The following is an 18,040-nucleotide window of genomic DNA, read 5'->3' as shown; positions in this document are numbered from 1 at the left end:
TCACTTTGCTCACATCAAAAGTCCATATTCCTCCTTCTCGATCACCGTGTTCCTGATTTTTCAAAAGTCTTTTTTTTTTGTCTTTTGTTTCGTTCCATTTTCTTTCAAAAGAGCCAACAAAATACATTTTTTAAAAAACCACAGGTTTTAGGTCCAGAAAAAAAACTAGCATGTATTTTTTTTTTCCATGTTCTGTTTTCATTTGCACAATGATGGTGTGTCGTTGTTGGCTTGTGTCAGCAGGGGATTTAAAAAAAAAAAAAATTCGGCCCATTTTGTTTGCATGCACTCACCACACCTGAGTCAGTGTTTGAGGTGGAGAGGTAGGATTGCCCTAAATGTGGCCACTCTCATGGAGCAAAAATATATATATAAAATTAAAAAAAAAACATTAATATTTAAATACACTTTAATACAAAGAAGGTCCTGTAACTTGAACCCAAGGCTCCACTACATATCAATATTACAAACAATAATGGCATAGCATCCAAGTCCCCCCACCCCACCCCATCTAACCACCCCCATCATACCCAAATGCCCTTGATAATAACCCTACCCGCTCTCAACTCATCCCACCCCCTCCCAAAACACACCCCCTTTTCCCACTAAACTCACAGCTTTCTCCACAAAAAGAAAAAAAAACTTTTTGAAAATCAAAATTTAAATGAGACTGGGCTGAAGCAGTTTTTTTTTCCTCAATGGTTAAAACGGCTGGTTAAAAAAGTGCTCATTGACTCCTTGCAAAAGAAGAGGATGACCAAAAATAAAAAGTCAAACAAATCAAGGGAACAAAAACCGGAGAGAGTAAAACAAAGCAAAGGATGATGGGAGCTAAATCAGTGCTCAGCATACCCCCTCATCACCATGGAAACGGTTTGTGGGTGTGTGTGTGTGCGTGCGTGCGTGCGAGCGAGCGAGCGAGCGAGCGAGAGAGAGAGAGAGAGAGAGAGAGAGAGAGAGAGAGAGAGAGAGAGAGAGAGAGAGAGAGAGAGAGAGAGAGAGAGAGAGAGAGAGAGAGAGAGAGAGAGAGAGAGAGAGAGAGAGAGAGAGAGAGAGAGAGAGAGAGAGAGAGAGAGAGAGAGAGATGAAAGGGTGTGTTTATGTCTAAAACAAAGGTACCATAATCTCCATAACATCACTAGTAGTGGAAAAGGTCTGGCAGTGACTGAATGCACAGATTCATGATTGGCTACAGTCTTCCCTTTCTGTAGGAAGTTTTTAAATGCATAAACAAAACAAAAAAGCTTCAATGTACTTACATAAGTAAACCTTTCAAAGTTGCCTCGTCATGAAAAAAAAAATTAGGAAAAAAAATAACCTCTTAGTTTGCTGCTTTTTTCCTGAGTAATACTTTTCATTATTGTAACAGACAATACATAGGGTTTTTTGCCTCTTGAACACTGGGCCTCTCCCTGACACATTATTACTGTAATCATTATCATTAATATTTTACAAATGCATCCTGATTGCTAAAACACACAGGGGTTTTTAGGAACACAAGCCAGTTCATAGCTACCCTCTAGATTTCATTGAGGAAGAAAAAAAAAATACATTTAAAACCTACAAAAAAACAATATCATACACACTACGCTGTTTTTTAAAATAAAGACATAAAGACTGAATACATATTAAAAAGGAGTACTTTTTTTAGAAAAAAATTGCATGAGGTCTTGAAGACCTTCCCTGGTAGAGTCTCATATTAACAATTAATGGCAGTGTAGTAAGTCTTTCTCTGTATTGTTTAACGGTTGTTATAAAATGGATTTGGGGGGAGGGGATTGAAGTGGGGTCGATTAGGTTTCCAATGTTCTGAAGTTTCCAACTGAGGTTGGAAGACACCGCCCCCTCCCCCCTCCTTGGACGACCCTATTTACCTGTAACTTTGGCTCGTGGGAGTTTTGGATCCTGAGCTAGCGGGCTCGCCGACGTCCGCCAACAGACTAGTATACCCTGAGAATTCCGAGACGGTAGTCCGCGGCAACCGGTGGTCGTCAGCGCCGCCGTACGCCGACAGCGGGGTCCCACGGCCGGACTTGAACTGCGCGCCGAAGGCCTGGGCGAAGTTCTCGATCTGGTACGTGGAACGCAGGTCCACCTCCTTGGAGGGATCCAGCGGTGCCAGGTCGGGGTACGCCGGCCCGTTTCCCGCGTTGCCGTTGGTGCCAGCGCCGGTTCCGCCATCCGAGTTCCCACCTCCTGCAGAACTGCCGCCGTTTTTCCCGTCCTTCTGACCCGCGGATCCCGCCCCGTTGGCCATGTCGGCTGTCAGCTGGAAGGGCGGCGAGTGCTGCTTCTCCAGCTGGTCGAGCTCTTGCGACGGGGTGAGTTGCTGGTGGCTGGCCGGCTCTAGGCTGCTGAGGTGGTACGAGCCCGACGAGCCCGAGGCGTGGCTGTTGGGCGAGGGTGCCGACACCAGCATGCTGTAGTGGGACTTGGTGCCGCCGGAAGACGAGGACGAGGAAGAAGGGGCCAGTGGCGAGCTCACGGGCTGCGTGTAGCCGCAGTCCATCGGCGAGGTGGTGTACACGTGCTTGTCAGAGAAGAGGGTGGAGGACGAGGGACTGCTGGTGGTCAGAAGTGTGGGGAAGGGCGCAGAGGGGCCGAGAGCAAAGCCCGAGCTGTGGCTGGTACGCTCCAGGGTCTGCAGCAGGAACTTGGAGTACTCGCTCATCACCACAGTCTTGTCGCCAGAGCCGCCTGGCGAGCCGTCATCGTCGTGGCCCACCACTTCGGCCGGCTGCAGATCCACGTGATGCCCGGACAGGTCGAAGGTCACATCATCGTGGTGGGGGTGGTGGTGGTGGTGGTGGTGGTGGTGGTGGTGATGCGAGCCGTCTGGCTTGTGGCTGTAGTGATCCAGAAGGCTCTGCAGCACCTCGTCTGGGATGCCCGACTTGTCGTGCTTGTCAACGCTGATAAGCGGCGAGGTGTCCAGGAGGGCCAGTGTCGGCTCGCCGGCCAGGCCGCCCTGGATGACGTTCTGCTGGGGCGGGGGAAGATGCCCGAAGTCGTTCTGTTGGTTCCCGCCGCCGCCTACACCCGCCCCGGAGCCTCCGCCACCCCCGCTGTTGGCCGCGTGCAGGTAGCGTCGCTTCTTCAGGAACTGCATGGCGTCGTCGTAATTGCTGCTGGTGCCGGGCTGTTTGGGGCCTCCGGAGCCTTGCATGAGGCCCAGGCCATCCAGCCCTCCCCCTCCCCCACCAGCGGAGAGCTTCTGGTTATGGAGGCCGGAGTTAGAGCCGCCGGCGGCAGCCTCGTCGGCCATCGACAGAAGGCTCTTGTCCAGGCCCTTGTTTCGGCCGGCCTTCTTGAACACTAGCTTGGGCGTGCGCCCCATGTGGTTGCCCCCGCCGCCCGACGAAGGCCCCCCATCCTCGCCGTCTCCCGAGCCGGACGGGAGGCCGCCGCCGTAGTCCTGCAGGCCCAGGCCTCGGGGCATGTGAAGCGAGGAAGAGGAGGAGGAGGCCGCCTTCTTCCGCCGGCGCTCCCCGCCGCCCTCTCCCTTGCCTCTGCCTCGCTTGCGCCCTCCAGAGGGGGCGGTGACGGAGGGGTTTCCCTGAGTGAGGAGGTAGCTGCCCTGGCCGAGGTCGTCTTCCCCGAGGTCCAGCATGCTTGGGTCAAGGCCCTTCTTTATGGCTTCTTCACAGGTGCGCTTGTGCTTCAGTAATCGGTCGGTGCGTGAGAAATACTGAGGTTGAGGGGGAACACAGAGTGGAGGGAGTTAAGGAAGATGGAACCCTTCAGCAGGGGGGTTTTGAACATTCTAACCGAAGATTCTGTTCCGGAACAATGTAAGATTCTAAAATAACATGTTCAATTCAGTGAACCCACAGCCCTTTAAACGGCTTGGAGTGAACCCAGATATTCTTTAGAACGTTCTATTTCCAACATTCCCATCACACTGGTGTGACCGTACCAACTTAAGGGCTGTAGAGTATTTCATGTATGTTTACTAACTAAGTAAACATCCTGTTTACGAACACTAAACTCCCTGAACCGCACACACATAGATACTTTCACCAAATCTGGATTGCAACTATTAACTACTATATCAATAATCATTGAGCTGCTATGCTAATAAAAGCGAAGAAAACGACAAATCCTGAAAACAACAAACCCAACTTGTGAAAATATACACTAAAGTGTAAAGTCACAAGATGTTACAAGTGGATCCATATAGATCTTACCTGTTGGCAGTTGTCACATTTATATGGCTTTTCTCCACTGTGAGTCCTCTTGTGTCTCTCCATGTGGTACTTCTGAATGAAGCGCATGTTACACTGGTCACAGCTGAACGGCTTCTCTCCTGTTGGAGAGAGGGAGAGAGAGAGAGAGAGGGAGAGGGAGAGGGAGAGGGAGAGGGAGAGGGAGAGAGCGAGAGCGAGAGAGAGAGAGAGCGAGGGAGAACGAGGGAGAGCGAGAAAGAAAGAAAGTGAAGAAAGAGGGGGAGAGATTCAGTACATCCCTCACCAGCTAAAATAGCACAAGTCCCGTTTTGGTTATACTACATTCTAAGTATAAACCGGGGCCACAAGGATACACTTAAGTGTGACATCATAGCCTTTTGCTATAAAAGCACATTGAGGTCAATGGAAAACGCATTAAATTCAACCCCCTGAGAACTAGAGGTCAACCGATATGACTCTTTTTGTCATTTATTCTATATTATATTATTTTAGGCACATTACAATCTAGTACATTTTGAAAAAAAACACTGTTGACTGAAGGAATTTGAGCAAATGTGTATAGCTGTGTGATGGTTAATGGTAGTAATAATGTAGGTGCTCAAAAACCTTTAGAGCACTTTCCATACTTTTTTTGTTGATGTTCGTTGGCTATACAAGTCAAATGGCCATAATTATAGCAAGTGATAAGTAATCACAAAAAATAATAACTTTGTTTACTCGTATTACCAAGCCTGCTACTCTTATCTGCTATGCTGAGGACTATATAGGCCACTAGCGATGGTGTCATAGCGGTCATGACGAACACTGTCCGCATCAACTCTAATACAGTGTGATCACACTTTTGAACAACTCTAGTTCAGTGTAATCACGCTTTTGAGCATTTAGTTCCCTCCACCTTAGTTGCTAAGAGCAGAAGGCTCTGTGTGCCTGAACAAGGGGCTGCTGCAGCAGCATGTGTGTGAGAGCTGCACCGCACACACACTACTTCTTCACTGAGAAAAGACGTTTTGGGCCTTGGCGTAAACGATCTGCTGTCTTGGTGTCTGACACTCATGTCCACAGGGTTGGTAAAGGGTATCCCCACAGCTATAATTATCATGGAGGTACTATTTAGAACTAAAGAGAGTGAGGAAGTACCACCCCCATCCACTTCAAAGGCCAAATTTGTGTCAAAAATACTCACAGGGCCACTGCCATCTTTAAAAATGACATCCAACATGTGCCCACTTTACATGCAGCAGCATACTGCCAAATTATTCTGCTTTTCCAAAGCACTACAGAGCTTTTGGAGAAAAGAACATCTTGTTTCTTGGGTGTGGGTGTTTGTGTGTGTGTGTGTATGCGTGTATGTTTCTGTGCGTACTGTATGTGTGTTTCTGTGCGTGTGTGTGCGTGTGTGTGGCAGAGGGACTCACCGCTGTGGATCTTCTCGTGTCTCTGCAGCAGGTACTTCTGGATGAAGCTCATGTTGCACTGACTGCACCTGAAGGGCCTCTCCCCTGTGCCATCAGAAATAATACAAGCGCCCGCGTCCCGCATTAAATTAAAAATAACACACAAAACACAGAGGAACAGCTTTTAGATTCACATAGTCGTGTGATAAAATAACAAAAATAGTAGATTGTCAATCTGCATGGTCATGCTTTAAAGTGAACAAAAACACATAGAACAGAGGAACTTTAAAATCCACACAGACAGACACAGACAGACAGAGACAGACACAGGGTCCCTTTTGATTTACATGCTATTCTGGGTGCTACCCCCAAATGCTACATTACGCACATATTAGAGAAACTAAATAATATATTTAAAAACTTAAACCGGTGGAGCCCTTAAAAGTATGTCATACTGTTAGCTGCCAGCTTGACAGGTGTATCTTTTCCGTGGATTTAAAACAAAGTGTGCCAACACATTAAAGACATACGGTCATGTGTGTACTTGCGGACATACTGGGTGATCTGTAAAAGGTGATGTGCGATCTTTCTGTGCGTGTGCGTGCAGTCACCAGAGAAAGCGTCTCACCTGTGTGGATGAGCACGTGTCTGCGCAGGTGGTAGGAACTGCGGAAGGCTGCGTTGCAGTGCTCGCAGATGTGAGGCTTGCAGTTCGGGGACATAGGACCCCCATCTCCATCCAGCATCAGTGACTGGATAGAGACAGAGGGAGGGAAAGAAAGAAAGAAAGAAAGAAAGAAAGAAAGAAAGAAAGAAAGAAAGATGTTATATTTTAGGAAGGAAAAACATTCACATCTGCTCAATGTCCACAACACTTCAACAGTATACTAATTTCAGAAAGATCTGTGGTTGTTGAGAGTTGGGAGCGTGGTTTAAACTGAACGTTAAAACATTGAAAGCTAATTTCTGAAGAAATGCAAATGAAACAGAGGCTGTGAGGGACTAACAGCAGGGGAGGCTGAGATTAAGCTGAGGGCAGTCACAACATTAGCTTTAAATGGTTTTATTATCCGAGGAACAGCCTCTATATAGATTCTGATGTAACTTGATTACAGTTTTATTGTAGACAATTTAACAAACACTTGTTGCCTGTGGCAACATTCTGACTATTCAGTTCTCAAACAACCAATCAGAATGAAGTACTCTGCAAAGATGAGTGGTGACAAAGAGTATTCAAAAAAGAAAGGCACTCCATCTCAAGGACAAGCTGAAGACGGACAGGAGGAGATGGACCTCTCTTATAAAGGAGGGGCCTGTGTGTGAGAGTGTGTAAATCGTTAATTCAGTGTGTGTGTGTGTGTGTGTGTGTGTATATAGATCGTTAATTCTGATCTTTACAATGTTGTCTGTCTGTTGGCTCTCTCTTTTAGTGAAAGTCTCTTGGTCCTAATTTAAAAGGTGGGCAAAGTCTAAAGCGAATTCAATAATGAGGCAATTTGCTGATTCAATATGATGAATGAGATCCTAAAACTCCCGCACGCTACACGGACACTCCAGTTCATGCACAAAACACACTTACTGATTGACTCTGCTCTTTGCCCTTCGTTTAAATTAGTCCTCTGTGTTAGAGGGTGTTTGTGTATTTGTATTTATTATATTTGTTTAGGAGTGTCAATGTCTGAGATTTAAAAAAAAAAGTGTGTGTGTGTGTATATATACAGCTCTGGGGAAAAAATAAATAAGAGACCACTGCACATTCTTCTGATGTCATCCTACGGTTGCAGAGTGACTTTCGAATGAGTTTATGGTCATATTCAAAATTAAAGAGACCACAGCAAATTTGAATATGACCGTCAACTCATTAAAATGTCACTCAGCAACCGTAGGATGACAAAATGTGCAGTGGACAGTGGTCTCTTCATTTTTTCCAGAGCTGTATATATAGTGTGTGTGTGTGTGTAAATAGGCTGACACCAGACATAATTTCACTGCATTTCTTACATCCAGTAACTATATGCATGTGACAATAAACTTCCTTGTATCCTTGTGTGTTAATGCCTGTAAAGGTATGTGTACATAGATATGGGCCTGTCTGTGTGCATACCTTTGCGGCATCCCCTCGTTTCCTGCGGCCTTTGCCTCCGTTTCCCTCTCCATTAGGCTTCTTGCCCCGTCGACCCGTGCCCTCCTTGGGCTCCTTCCCCAATCTGCCCGAGAACTGATGACAAAGCACAGATTAGGCTAATTAGTGTGTGTGTGTGTGTGTGTGTGTGGGGGGGGGGGGGGGGGGGGTGCAGATGACGACAATGCAGACAGTGGGGACCCAGGAAAACAATAACAAGGATTGGGGGCTAGGGGGGGTGGACGACAGCTTTCAGCTGTCAGCTCCTTCAAAGTTTCTGGTCGCGGGTCACATTTTAACATGATGAACCAGCTCTCCATATGTGAATAACGATAACACAACGCAAAGGTGACCGCGTCCATTTATCAAAAAAAAAAAAAAAGGAAATTGTGGTTGAAGAAATAAAACGTCCTTTTACGTGGGAGAAGTTAAAAAAAAAGGCTGCAAAATCTAAATGAGAAGGGAACAGAAACAGGTTCTGTCTTCTTAGACAGCTGCAAACCTGTTTCAATTAATTTGGACATGGGTGCGCATGCATAAACAATGACCGGTTCCGTTCACCAAAACTTCTCAGGACAAGCCCCATCACCACTTAAGTAGGTACGTAAAGTTTGTTTGCACCACCCTTTTCCCAGACAAGTGTCTAGAAGTGCTACACAAAGGATTTGAATAAAATTAAGATCTGCCAAGACTAAGGGGCCATTCAGACTGACACTTTCAAATCTCAAATTCAATTGTTTCCCTATGCAACGATGAGACTGACCATTGCAACGCATCTCACATTTAGATGAATATAGTGCAAGCAGAAAAAAAACGTGATGTGCACAAAGTTAAAAATAGTTTTGCGGTTGCATTTTTTTCAACAATGGGTCATTGCTTAGCTGCCTGACAGGGAGCTAGCTACTTAGCTAAATATGACATATCATAGCAACAACATGTACACATTTCTACACAATTTCTGTGTTTTCAACATTAACTACTTTGGAATACTCGCATTTTGGAGGTGAAAAAACATGCCTGTGTGATCGCCGCCTAATGTAATGCACTTACGTTACTAAGGCTGAGGTCATGCAGAAGCATGTTCTGGTGGTTGCCCAGCGACATGTCCAGCATGTCCATAGTGCCGGCCCCCTTCCCGCCGGCTCCTCCCCCGCCGCTGCCTCCCTGTGCCATCCCGTTGTTGCCGCCGGCGACCGTGATGTGGTGCCCGGCAGATTGTGGCGCGCCATACATCGGCAGGCGGTAGTCGAGCTCGCTCAGCTTCTCCTGCTTGATGCCCATGCCGTGGAGGAAGCCGCCGCCGCCGCCGCCGTGGTCGGGGGAGTCGCGCTCCTTCTTGAGGATCATCTCCTGCTGCAGGTCACCCATAACCGACTGCGAGGCCAGCCGCGTGAAACTGGTGACCGGCGGCAGGTGGCTGAACATCAGCATGCTGGCCGGCTGGAAGTTGGGGTCCATGCCGCCGTTACCGCGCAGGAACTCGTTGCCCAGCTTGTCCTGGATGAGGCTCATGGTGGCGGAGGAGGTGAAAACGGTGGAGGTGGGACTGTTGCAGCTGCTGCTGGTGGCGGCGTATTGCTGGAGGATGGGGTGTCCGTTCATTCAAGAGAAAGAAGAGGGGAGGGGAGGGGAAAAATAGAAAAAAAGGACTAAAAGGGGGATATCCTGCGGATAGAAAGACAGAGAAAAGAGGAGACATGGCATTACTTGCCATGTTGACATCAATTGCTAAAACAGGCTTAATATGGTTGACTACCTGGCAAACGTTTGTTATTTGGTGTTTTGCAGACATGGAGGAGAAAAAGGGGAGGCACATTATTCTGCGAAATGACACAGATACTGCTTGTATTGCACTGTGATCTTAAGCCTATTTTATTCTGTACTCGGAGAGCATTTCTCGGAGTTCTGAAATGCTGCCTCGTCGTTCCTCCTGCCACTGACTGCCTCTCAAAATAGCCAGACAGTCACAGATCCGCACACAGCGAGCCACGTTGTCATAATCCGATTCCCTAACACCTTCTCAAAATAAAAATATAATAAATAATAACACTAATAATTCCCCACACTGACCCACTTCCTGTCCCGTCACCATCTGAGGGCAAAAGTGTTGTGATGTGTTGTCAGGATTGAAGACGGGCAACAGAACACAACCCAATCATACTTCTTCGCCACAGCCTTGACACCATATCAAATCAGACACAGAGATGGAGCTATACGCACACACAGTTCTACCTTTCACTCCAACATTAATTGCTTGATTGGATTTCTCTGGCTTTACTCGACAGGATTACTATGCGATGGGACCTGAGGGGAAGGAGATTGATTTTTTTTTTTTTTAAACAAGCCCATAGCAAGCTTAGTCATGTGATCTCACAAAGGAGTGGTGGTGGTGACCTGTTTATAGTGTGTCTATTCAAACGTCTGGCCCGTCACCTTTACCTAAGGACAGCAAAATAAATCCATTTAGGTAACTATTCATATAACCTAAATTAAATTGTGCAAATACAGACTGAAGTTTGTGAAGAGGCACTGCAACAAAACAAACAACAAAAATAGTCTTGTAAAGAGAAAAAAACAAGACTGTTTGTTGTGGCATGTTTTTAAAATGCTCTGAAACAGCCATAAACATGTCTGGGATTTCACTTAATAGGAACATGTGGACCATGTCTGCCTTGCATTTCGCTCACATAATTCAACTGGCCCACCACTGGACATAGCTACCATGGCTACCAGAGGTTGGATGAATCTTTTACGAGTCAGCTCCTAGCGTGCATGTCACTGGAGGTTATCACAGATCATGGTAAAATCAAAGACTCCACGTCCAGTGATTAGCCTTTATCTGTGTAGGTCAAGGAGGATTACAGGCGACATAAGCTAGTTAGACTGTAAGGGCTTAACCTCCTGACTGTAGGAATCAACCTATCAAATATTGGGGCCAAGCAAGTACAAGGAAAAACGATTATGAATCATGTTCCAAACTCCAGCCAAACTCTAGCTAACCAGTAAGAGCCAAAAGAATGGTTTTACTCTTCTTTAAAAAAAAAAAAAGAACTGCAAGAAACTTGAGCCATTTTTTGAGGATGTCAGCTTAAAAAAACACTCACCTCTTAAGAATTCAGCTTCATGGGCTAACTACAGAACAACATTGACATGCACATCTGAAAACACCATGTTTTGTCGATGTTACATGTTTCGACACGCTGTAGAATTTAGCCATGTTTTTAAATGTGCTTTCTAATCACTAGGACCTAGACGTATTAATACTTGCATGCGGCGTTTAGGGGATGCATTACTAATACCAGTGACTGGGGATTATTGTGATACCTTGCCTTACGGGTCAGTTATAAAACATTGACAGACTGCGCCGAGGTGACATGTTTGAGTTGGTGAACGAAATACACCAAAAACATTGCACTGAGAGAACATCTAAAGGATCAGCAGCAAAATTGGCACGTAGGCACGTAGACTGCCATTAAGACGGAATACATTATCCCATATTCCCAGGGGACAAGTGCACTAAGCTTATTGATAACTTCAGTTTTGCAATATTATTTTCATCATAGCGTTAAATTCATTGAAATAGCGACCAATCAGACAGTGTGAAATTAACAAATATGTGTATGTGTTTTCAAAGCCTTAATTAAATGAAGTCTTGCTAGTTTTATTGTCTAGTCTCCCGACCATTTGGTTAGACGACATTGAAACCGTAGGAGAAGCGGACTATTGTGATGAACATTGCTAACTTGCTAGCTAACTAACCTCATTCATGCAAGCTAAAATAGCCAGCTAACGAGCCAACCGTTTATTCCCGCTAATCCAGTGAGTTTCCAATTAATGTCTCTAAAACCATTGTCCATTCATAACGTTGTATGTTACGTTGCGCTGCGCTTAATGGTGTTCTGACCGAAAAATAATGGAAATCCGTTATGCAAAGCTGAATTTCCCACACGAGACATTGCTACAGTGTGGCTAACTAACGTTAATTCATCTCATCAAAGCATTGACTTGTTACAACATGGCTAGCAGGCAGACAACATCGTTACATATTACATTAATGTAGGCTTACCATACATATATTTGTATATGGACACAGTTCGTATAATTTCGCATTGGTTAGACATTAGAAATAATGAGAAAACAGGAATTTAAACAAAAACACTAAAGTATTGATTAACACATTCATAGTCTGCCTTTGAAAGACGGTTTGCTAACTGACTAGCTAGCTAACTAGCATGCATTCTCGTGGAGAAAGAAATACGTAGCATAACCAGCTAAGTTAGCGATAGCATTAGATGGCTGCTAAAGACGTTTGCTTGCTAGCTATAACTCTAATTATAGCTTGCTATTTCCAACTACTGCATATTAGTAACACATTCCGCAAAGTTTGCAGTGGCGTAGATCATACTGAAATAGTAGGTATTCGACTGAGCCAAATAAGCAGTTCTTTCAGCTAAGCTAGCCACGCAACATTTGTACAATATGAAACCCCGCATTAAATGGCCCATGCAACACCGAAACAATGATGCTTGGAATTGAATGCATCTCTCGCTTGAGCGACCGTGATCTGATTTTGCCGTTTACATCCTACGTTATTCGATACATATCCATATTTAACCTAAAGCAAAAAGTGATGTTCACTCGCACTCACCAATACATGACCGCAACCGACTCTTTAGCGTTTATATTTTCCCCAGTAATCGTTCCTTTGAGTTTTTACTGCCAAAACATTGTTCTCCTGCGGCTGCTGTTCTCTTCCATCTTGTCTGGGCGCGGGGAATTATGGGTTTGGCGGACGGGTCGTGAGAGGAGACAGACAACTAGTGCTGTATAATGCTAACGTACCAGCAGAGGGCACCCTTTGTATTCCTGTCCATGGCTCTGCTCTCATTCAAAGTCAGGGGCAAAGTCAAGATTACTCCAAGTGCTGTATCTCAGTCAAGGATGAAAGGTGTGTGTGTGTGTGTGTGTGTGTGTGTGTGTGTGTGTGTGTGTGTGTGTGTGTGTGTGTGTGTGCATGCAACAATGGACTTGTATGATACTGATTGGCAGGGAATAATAAATAAGCATGGAGCAGTCATTGTATTGTTTTGATAGTCTCAAATAGATGATCAGATAAGGATACAAGGATACAAGGAAGGTTACTGTCACATGCATATAGTTACTGGAAGTTACTGAAAATTATTTTTGGTGTCAGCCTATTTGTGCATTAATGGGGGGGGGGGGGGTAAAAAGTGCAGTAGAAGAGGGGTTTAGTAGATAAATAGATATAGATAGATAGATAGATAGATAGATAGATAGATAGATAGATAGATAGATAGATCAAATGAACAAATAAAACTGATAAAAAAATACTTTAACTTAAGATATAACAATTAGGATCCTCTGGCTAGCAGAGTGCAAAGTCAGCAATCATGATGCATGACAGAATCACCAATGTATGCACTTAAATTAGCAAATTGATTATCCTAGTTATTGAATGCCCATCATTCAAACTATGGCCCTGACTGTGCCAAAAAAATGTGTTGTGTATTGTAGATGGGCAGTTAGTGAATGAGTCTCTTCACAGACTGGAGAGTCACAGAGAGGAGAGTCATTATCAACTGTGATAGCCATGGAAAGGAATTTCTTCCTGAAGCATTCCTTATCACAACAACAGAAGGGGTCTCCGACCTCTAACCTTTCAAGGAGAGGTGTCCTTTGTTGTCTGACCGGTAGAGCGTGTAAAGGATGTGTGCAGGGTTGTCCGTGTTATGTTGGTCTGTTTGTGCAACATCCAGCTCTCCACAACCATCACAAAGGTTCCAGAGTTGTTATCAGCATTTCACGTTTTTGTTTAGTTTCTCATAAATATCACTCACTTTAATGTTGCTGCTCCAGCAGATGGCTGCAAAGGAAATTGCAATTGCCCGAGAGAAACAAAATGCAACATTATGTTTTGCAGAATTGCATTGGCTACAAATTATGAACACAAAATATGGTTGATTTTTTCCCTACAAATCCCCTTTCCCTATAAATACATCCAGATTGTATTATGTAGTGAATTACTCTTTGGCAGTTTTAAAATATAAAATATTTTAACTTGCTCAGGTATAGAACACATTGGTTCTAGTTCAATTGTAAAAACAGCAACACTAAACAAAAACAACAACAACAAAGAAAACTAACAGGAAACTCACTGCCAAAATGGCCACAGCAATGAAGACGAAGGACTGAAGAATTTGGTATTTGTTAGTTAGAGAACCCAACATGAGTGTGGAGGGGGTGGGCCTGGGACAGCAGATATCAGTGTTGAGCCATTTGGAGGTGTCATGGGCCTAATTCAATGAAACACAAATGAAGGAAGGTGCCTGCTTGATAACCCCAGTGAAATGCTCTCGAAGGCTGTTCTGTTGGTGATGTTCTTTGCCCACAAAGATTGCTTTGTAGATAATTTGGTTTTTGATGGTAAATAGGCCTGGCTGTCAGTAGTTTGGTAGGCTATGTGTGAAAAAAAGGTATGCGTTGGAAAAAAATCTGCATAATCATATTTTTTGCAATATGTTTGTTATGGCCTAAGCAGTGATTTTGACTGGAACTTGCATTGAGGAGATGAATAGCTGTTGTTGTTGTGAATATTTTTTTTTCTTTTCTTTCCCATCATGTCCAAGATGAAAAGTCAAATTGATAGGATGTCAAAGTGTGGCATGATCGCTTGGTATGTTAAGAACCAAGAAAAGAAACTGGAATTGTGAAACACTGCAAAAATAGGTCCGATCTGATGTGCCACAAAGCTGCCAGATCTGCATATTAAAACACAGTGACAACGGTATGAAAATTTAATATAGTTCCAAATGAAACCTATCAAGTGCACAATTGGTGACTCTTAGGTAGATGGCGCCATCGACATGGGTACATGGGCAACCTCAGCCTCGATCGAGATCCCAAGTCGCTTAGCTCTGCTCTGCCTGTGGGGTACCTGATTGGTTTGGGTAAAGACTAGCACACAATATGCCCATCCTCCCCCTTCCACAACTACTCTCATATACGCCAACGATCGCATAGTCCACAAGAACTGGCAGAGAGTGCCGCAGTTTGTCATACTTTTTTTATTTCTTAATAGCGCACTAGTGGCCCTGACAGACTATCGGAGTGCCGATCGTTACGCACGAGAGAGACTACCGGACAGTTTTGTCATGTGCAGTTTGAATGTTAGTAAATCGTACTTGAGAGAAACGGCAACTGCTACTCTAACATAGGCTATGTCTGCGACAAAAAGTTATGGAGTGAAGTAACCATTGTGCAAGGACTTTGCGTAAAGCGCTCAGCGCGACGTTGCATTTCATTTTTGCTTCTCTTCCTTAAGATTTTGCCTAACATCTCAAGAGGAGAGCAACCTTTTCTGTTATAGTTGAAGATGTCAGCAATTGAGAGACAGTGAGTTGTTGTTTTCCTACAAAAAATAACCAGGCACACGAATCGGGCAACAACTGTGAGATTATGTCTGCGATTAGGAGGAAATTTGGAGAGGACTACCAGGTGGTCAATACCAACCAAGCAGTCGGTTTCACTGCTCCAGCCAAACGGAAACGCCAGCGGTTCGTGGACAAGAACGGACGCTGCAATGTCCAGCATGGTAACCTTGGCGGCGAGACCAGCAGATACATATCGGATCTCTTTACAACACTCGTGGACTTGAAGTGGCGATGGAACCTATTGATTTTTCTCTTAACTTACACAGTTGCTTGGCTCATAATGGCATTTATGTGGTGGATCATCGCGTACATTCGCGGGGACATAAACCACGGGCACGACGAGTCGTACACCCCGTGCGTCGCCAACGTTTACAACTTTCCTTCGGCTTTCTTATTCTTCATCGAGACTGAAGCGACCATCGGTTACGGTTACCGATACATAACAGAGAAGTGCCCGGAGGGAATCATCCTTTTCCTCTTCCAGTCGCTGCTCGGCTCCATCGTTGACGCGTTCCTCATCGGCTGCATGTTCATCAAGATGTCCCAGCCGAAGAAGCGGGCGGAGACACTGATGTTCAGCCAGGACGCGGTCATCTCGCAGCGGGACGGCAAACTCTGCCTCATGTTCCGCGTGGGAAACTTGCGAAACAGCCACATGGTGTCGGCACAGATCCGGTGCAAACTTATCAAGGTAGGTAAAATGCGCAGCGCATCAGAGGACAATACCATACAAAGCTTGTGCGCAATTTGTGTCCCCTCCATGTGTAAATTGTGTACATTAAATTCTGGATCTGTCTGTGTTGTGGTGCGTGTGTGTGTGTGTGTGTGTGTGTGTGTGTGTGTTGTGTGCAGTGCGGAACATGCAGTGCGGGCGCGGGGGGGGGGGGGGGGGGGGGGGGGTAATCAAATGAATGAAGGCGTCCAGCATCATTCTCTGTAATAAAGCAAGAGTGATCTGATTGTATGTTGGTACATGTCATGCTTAGATGGATTCACATTCAGGTGCAGTTGTTCCTGTGAGTGTGTGAAAGAAACAAATAAAGAGAGTTAGTGTGTGTGTGTGTGTGTGTGTGTGTGTGTCTGTGTGTGTGTGTGTGTGTGTGTGTGTGTGTGTGTGTGTGTGTGTGTCAGTGTGTGTGTGTTTGTGTGTGTGTGTGTGTGTGAGTGAGTGAGTGAGTGTGTGTGTGTGTGTGTGTGTGCATGCGCGCACATGTGAAAGAGGGGGATAGAGACAGTGAGCAAAAGAGAGAGTTGGGAGACAACCAACAACACCGAAATTGACTAACAGGAGCTGGCTTCTAATAAGTGTGGATTTGCTGGACGGTGATCTGCCTCCCCCCGGCATTGAGCTACACTGGATGTGATGAGATGGGAGAGAGATGGTGTAGATACACCTGTAGTCATTCTTACCTGTCAGCACCAGGCCCTGTAATGAGGCCTCAGTCTTGATAGATGTTTCCCATGTCATCCCAGCATGCCCAGTGAAAGGTGTGTTGAAGCTAATATGTCTGCATCAATTTCACCTGAGGGACCACATCAAGCTTACCGAGGAGGGGAGGATGTGTTTCTTACAAAACAGTTCCGATTTGGGGGGGGGGGGGGGGGGGGGCAGTGAAGCATGTAATGACAACATGTGGACAAAGCTTGTGGGAGTTTTTTTATGTGGAATTGGAAACTAATGACTAAAACAAAATCATATGATATGATTGTAACAAAAAAGTACGGTTGTATTGCTTTACTTACACACAGCCCAAAACTGCACAGCCACCATAAACAGCTGTTTGTCTGGGGTAATTCATTCTCATCTGCTTGAGTACACAGCACAAGCAGTGCATCTCGTCCCTTGAGCTCTATAAATCCGTTAGTCCGCTTGACAAATAACTCATACATAAATAGCCATCAGAAGATGTGTTTGCTCCAGACATATGCTTATAAGCGCAGCAGGCAGAATCACGCCAGTAATAAATCATTTAATATTGCTTTAAAGGCATCACATTTTACTTTTATTTACTGATGGTTCAAAATAGCTCTAATGGCCGTTTGTTTCGGATGAGTGTGACAGTTTGAACCATGGTGTCTCTGAAGCGGATTGCTGTTAAGAGATGTACCCTTTTGTTTTGTAGACAGCATGAGCAGACTTGATTCTGCTGCTGGCTTAGGTTCAGTGGGACTGAATGGACCATGGGTTCGGTTCAAACTCAGCAGTATTATGTTGCCTTTGGAAGAATGATGAAGAGAAAGATAAAGACAGAGAGAGAGAGAGAGAGAGAGAGAGAAGAAAAGCTGGGATACGACATATAGCCCAAGGTCATTTGTATTTACATGTTAAGTATGCACAAACAGCAAAACATGCAGTACCGTTCAAATCAGGCAAGAGTCAAAATACCCCCGCCCCTCGTGATTGATTAAATCTCTCCTGATCTTTATAAATAGTTGGTGATTCCCCCAAGAGCACCACTGCGCAGAAAGAAGTTGAATAACCAATCACATTTCACTCCGTGTTCTACAGCAGTATCTCTATGTATGTGACAAATACAAGTCTTTGACTCCAGGTGAGATCCACACACACACACACAAGCACACTTTCCATTCTCTGTTTCAGTGGATAGAGTGAGGCAGGGTCAAGGTTTCTCCGTTTCTTAGCTGTCTGTCAAGAGGGGAGGTAGCCTCGAGTTTTCCTGTCTCAAGAAGTTGGCCTAGTCCCCTGAATTCACTCTGAAGCCTCTGTGTTACTAATGCAAGGTTGTTATGGTATATCAGTCTCTCGGCCAATCAGAAACAAATAAATAGTTCCATAGAACCCAATTGTTGTATATCAGTCTGTATAGTATACATTTATTGGGTGGCAGTGGCTCAGGAGGTAGAGGAGTCGCCCAGTAACTGTCA

General features: G+C 45.0%; 2 protein-coding genes across 2 annotated transcripts in view; one reads left to right on the top strand and one right to left on the bottom strand.

Moving 5' to 3' along the window:
- Positions 1–545: 545 nt before the first annotated feature.
- Positions 546–12,468, bottom strand: znf281b (zinc finger protein 281b). The gene is made up of 7 exons (XM_076298008.1): positions 12,352–12,468; positions 8,754–9,368; positions 7,686–7,799; positions 6,210–6,333; positions 5,603–5,686; positions 4,188–4,306; positions 546–3,688 (listed from the first exon to the last, which is right to left on the bottom strand). Exons 2-7 carry the CDS (start codon positions 9,303–9,305, stop codon positions 1,871–1,873), a joined length of 2,811 nt encoding a protein of 936 aa, XP_076154123.1. The 5' UTR covers positions 9,306–9,368; positions 12,352–12,468; the 3' UTR covers positions 546–1,870.
- A 2,711-nt stretch (positions 12,469–15,179) lies between these two features.
- kcnj19b (potassium inwardly rectifying channel subfamily J member 19b) overlaps positions 15,180–18,040 on the top strand; it is a 12,207-nt gene continuing 9,346 nt past the window's right edge. Inside the window, exon 1 of the mRNA XM_076298729.1 lies at positions 15,180–15,845. Coding sequence (XP_076154844.1) covers positions 15,180–15,845 — 666 coding nt within the window. The remainder of the gene's footprint in view (positions 15,846–18,040) is intronic.

This window comes from Alosa pseudoharengus, unplaced genomic scaffold, assembly GCF_046254945.1.
Source record: "Alosa pseudoharengus isolate Yale_2024_CS ecotype anadromous, Long Island Sound unplaced genomic scaffold, YU_APseudo_1.1 YU_APseudo_1.1_scf_21, whole genome shotgun sequence".
Lineage (NCBI taxonomy): Eukaryota > Metazoa > Chordata > Actinopteri > Clupeiformes > Clupeidae > Alosa > Alosa pseudoharengus.
Note: the sequence above shows the minus strand (reverse complement) of the source record. Positions and strands in the feature narration are given on the sequence as shown.

Bases quoted from the DNA above. Each gene is read 5' to 3' on its own strand.
- znf281b (XM_076298008.1), bottom strand. From the start codon at position 9,305: ATGAACGGACACCCCATCCTCCAGCAATACGCCGCCACCAGCAGCAGC. The intron at 6,334-7,685 runs GTATGCACACAG...GTCTCTATCCAG, and splicing joins AACGAGGGGATGCCGCAAAG to TCACTGATGCTGGATGGAGA. The intron at 3,689-4,187 runs GTAAGATCTATA...CCTCAACCTCAG, and splicing joins AATGTGACAACTGCCAACAG to TATTTCTCACGCACCGACCG.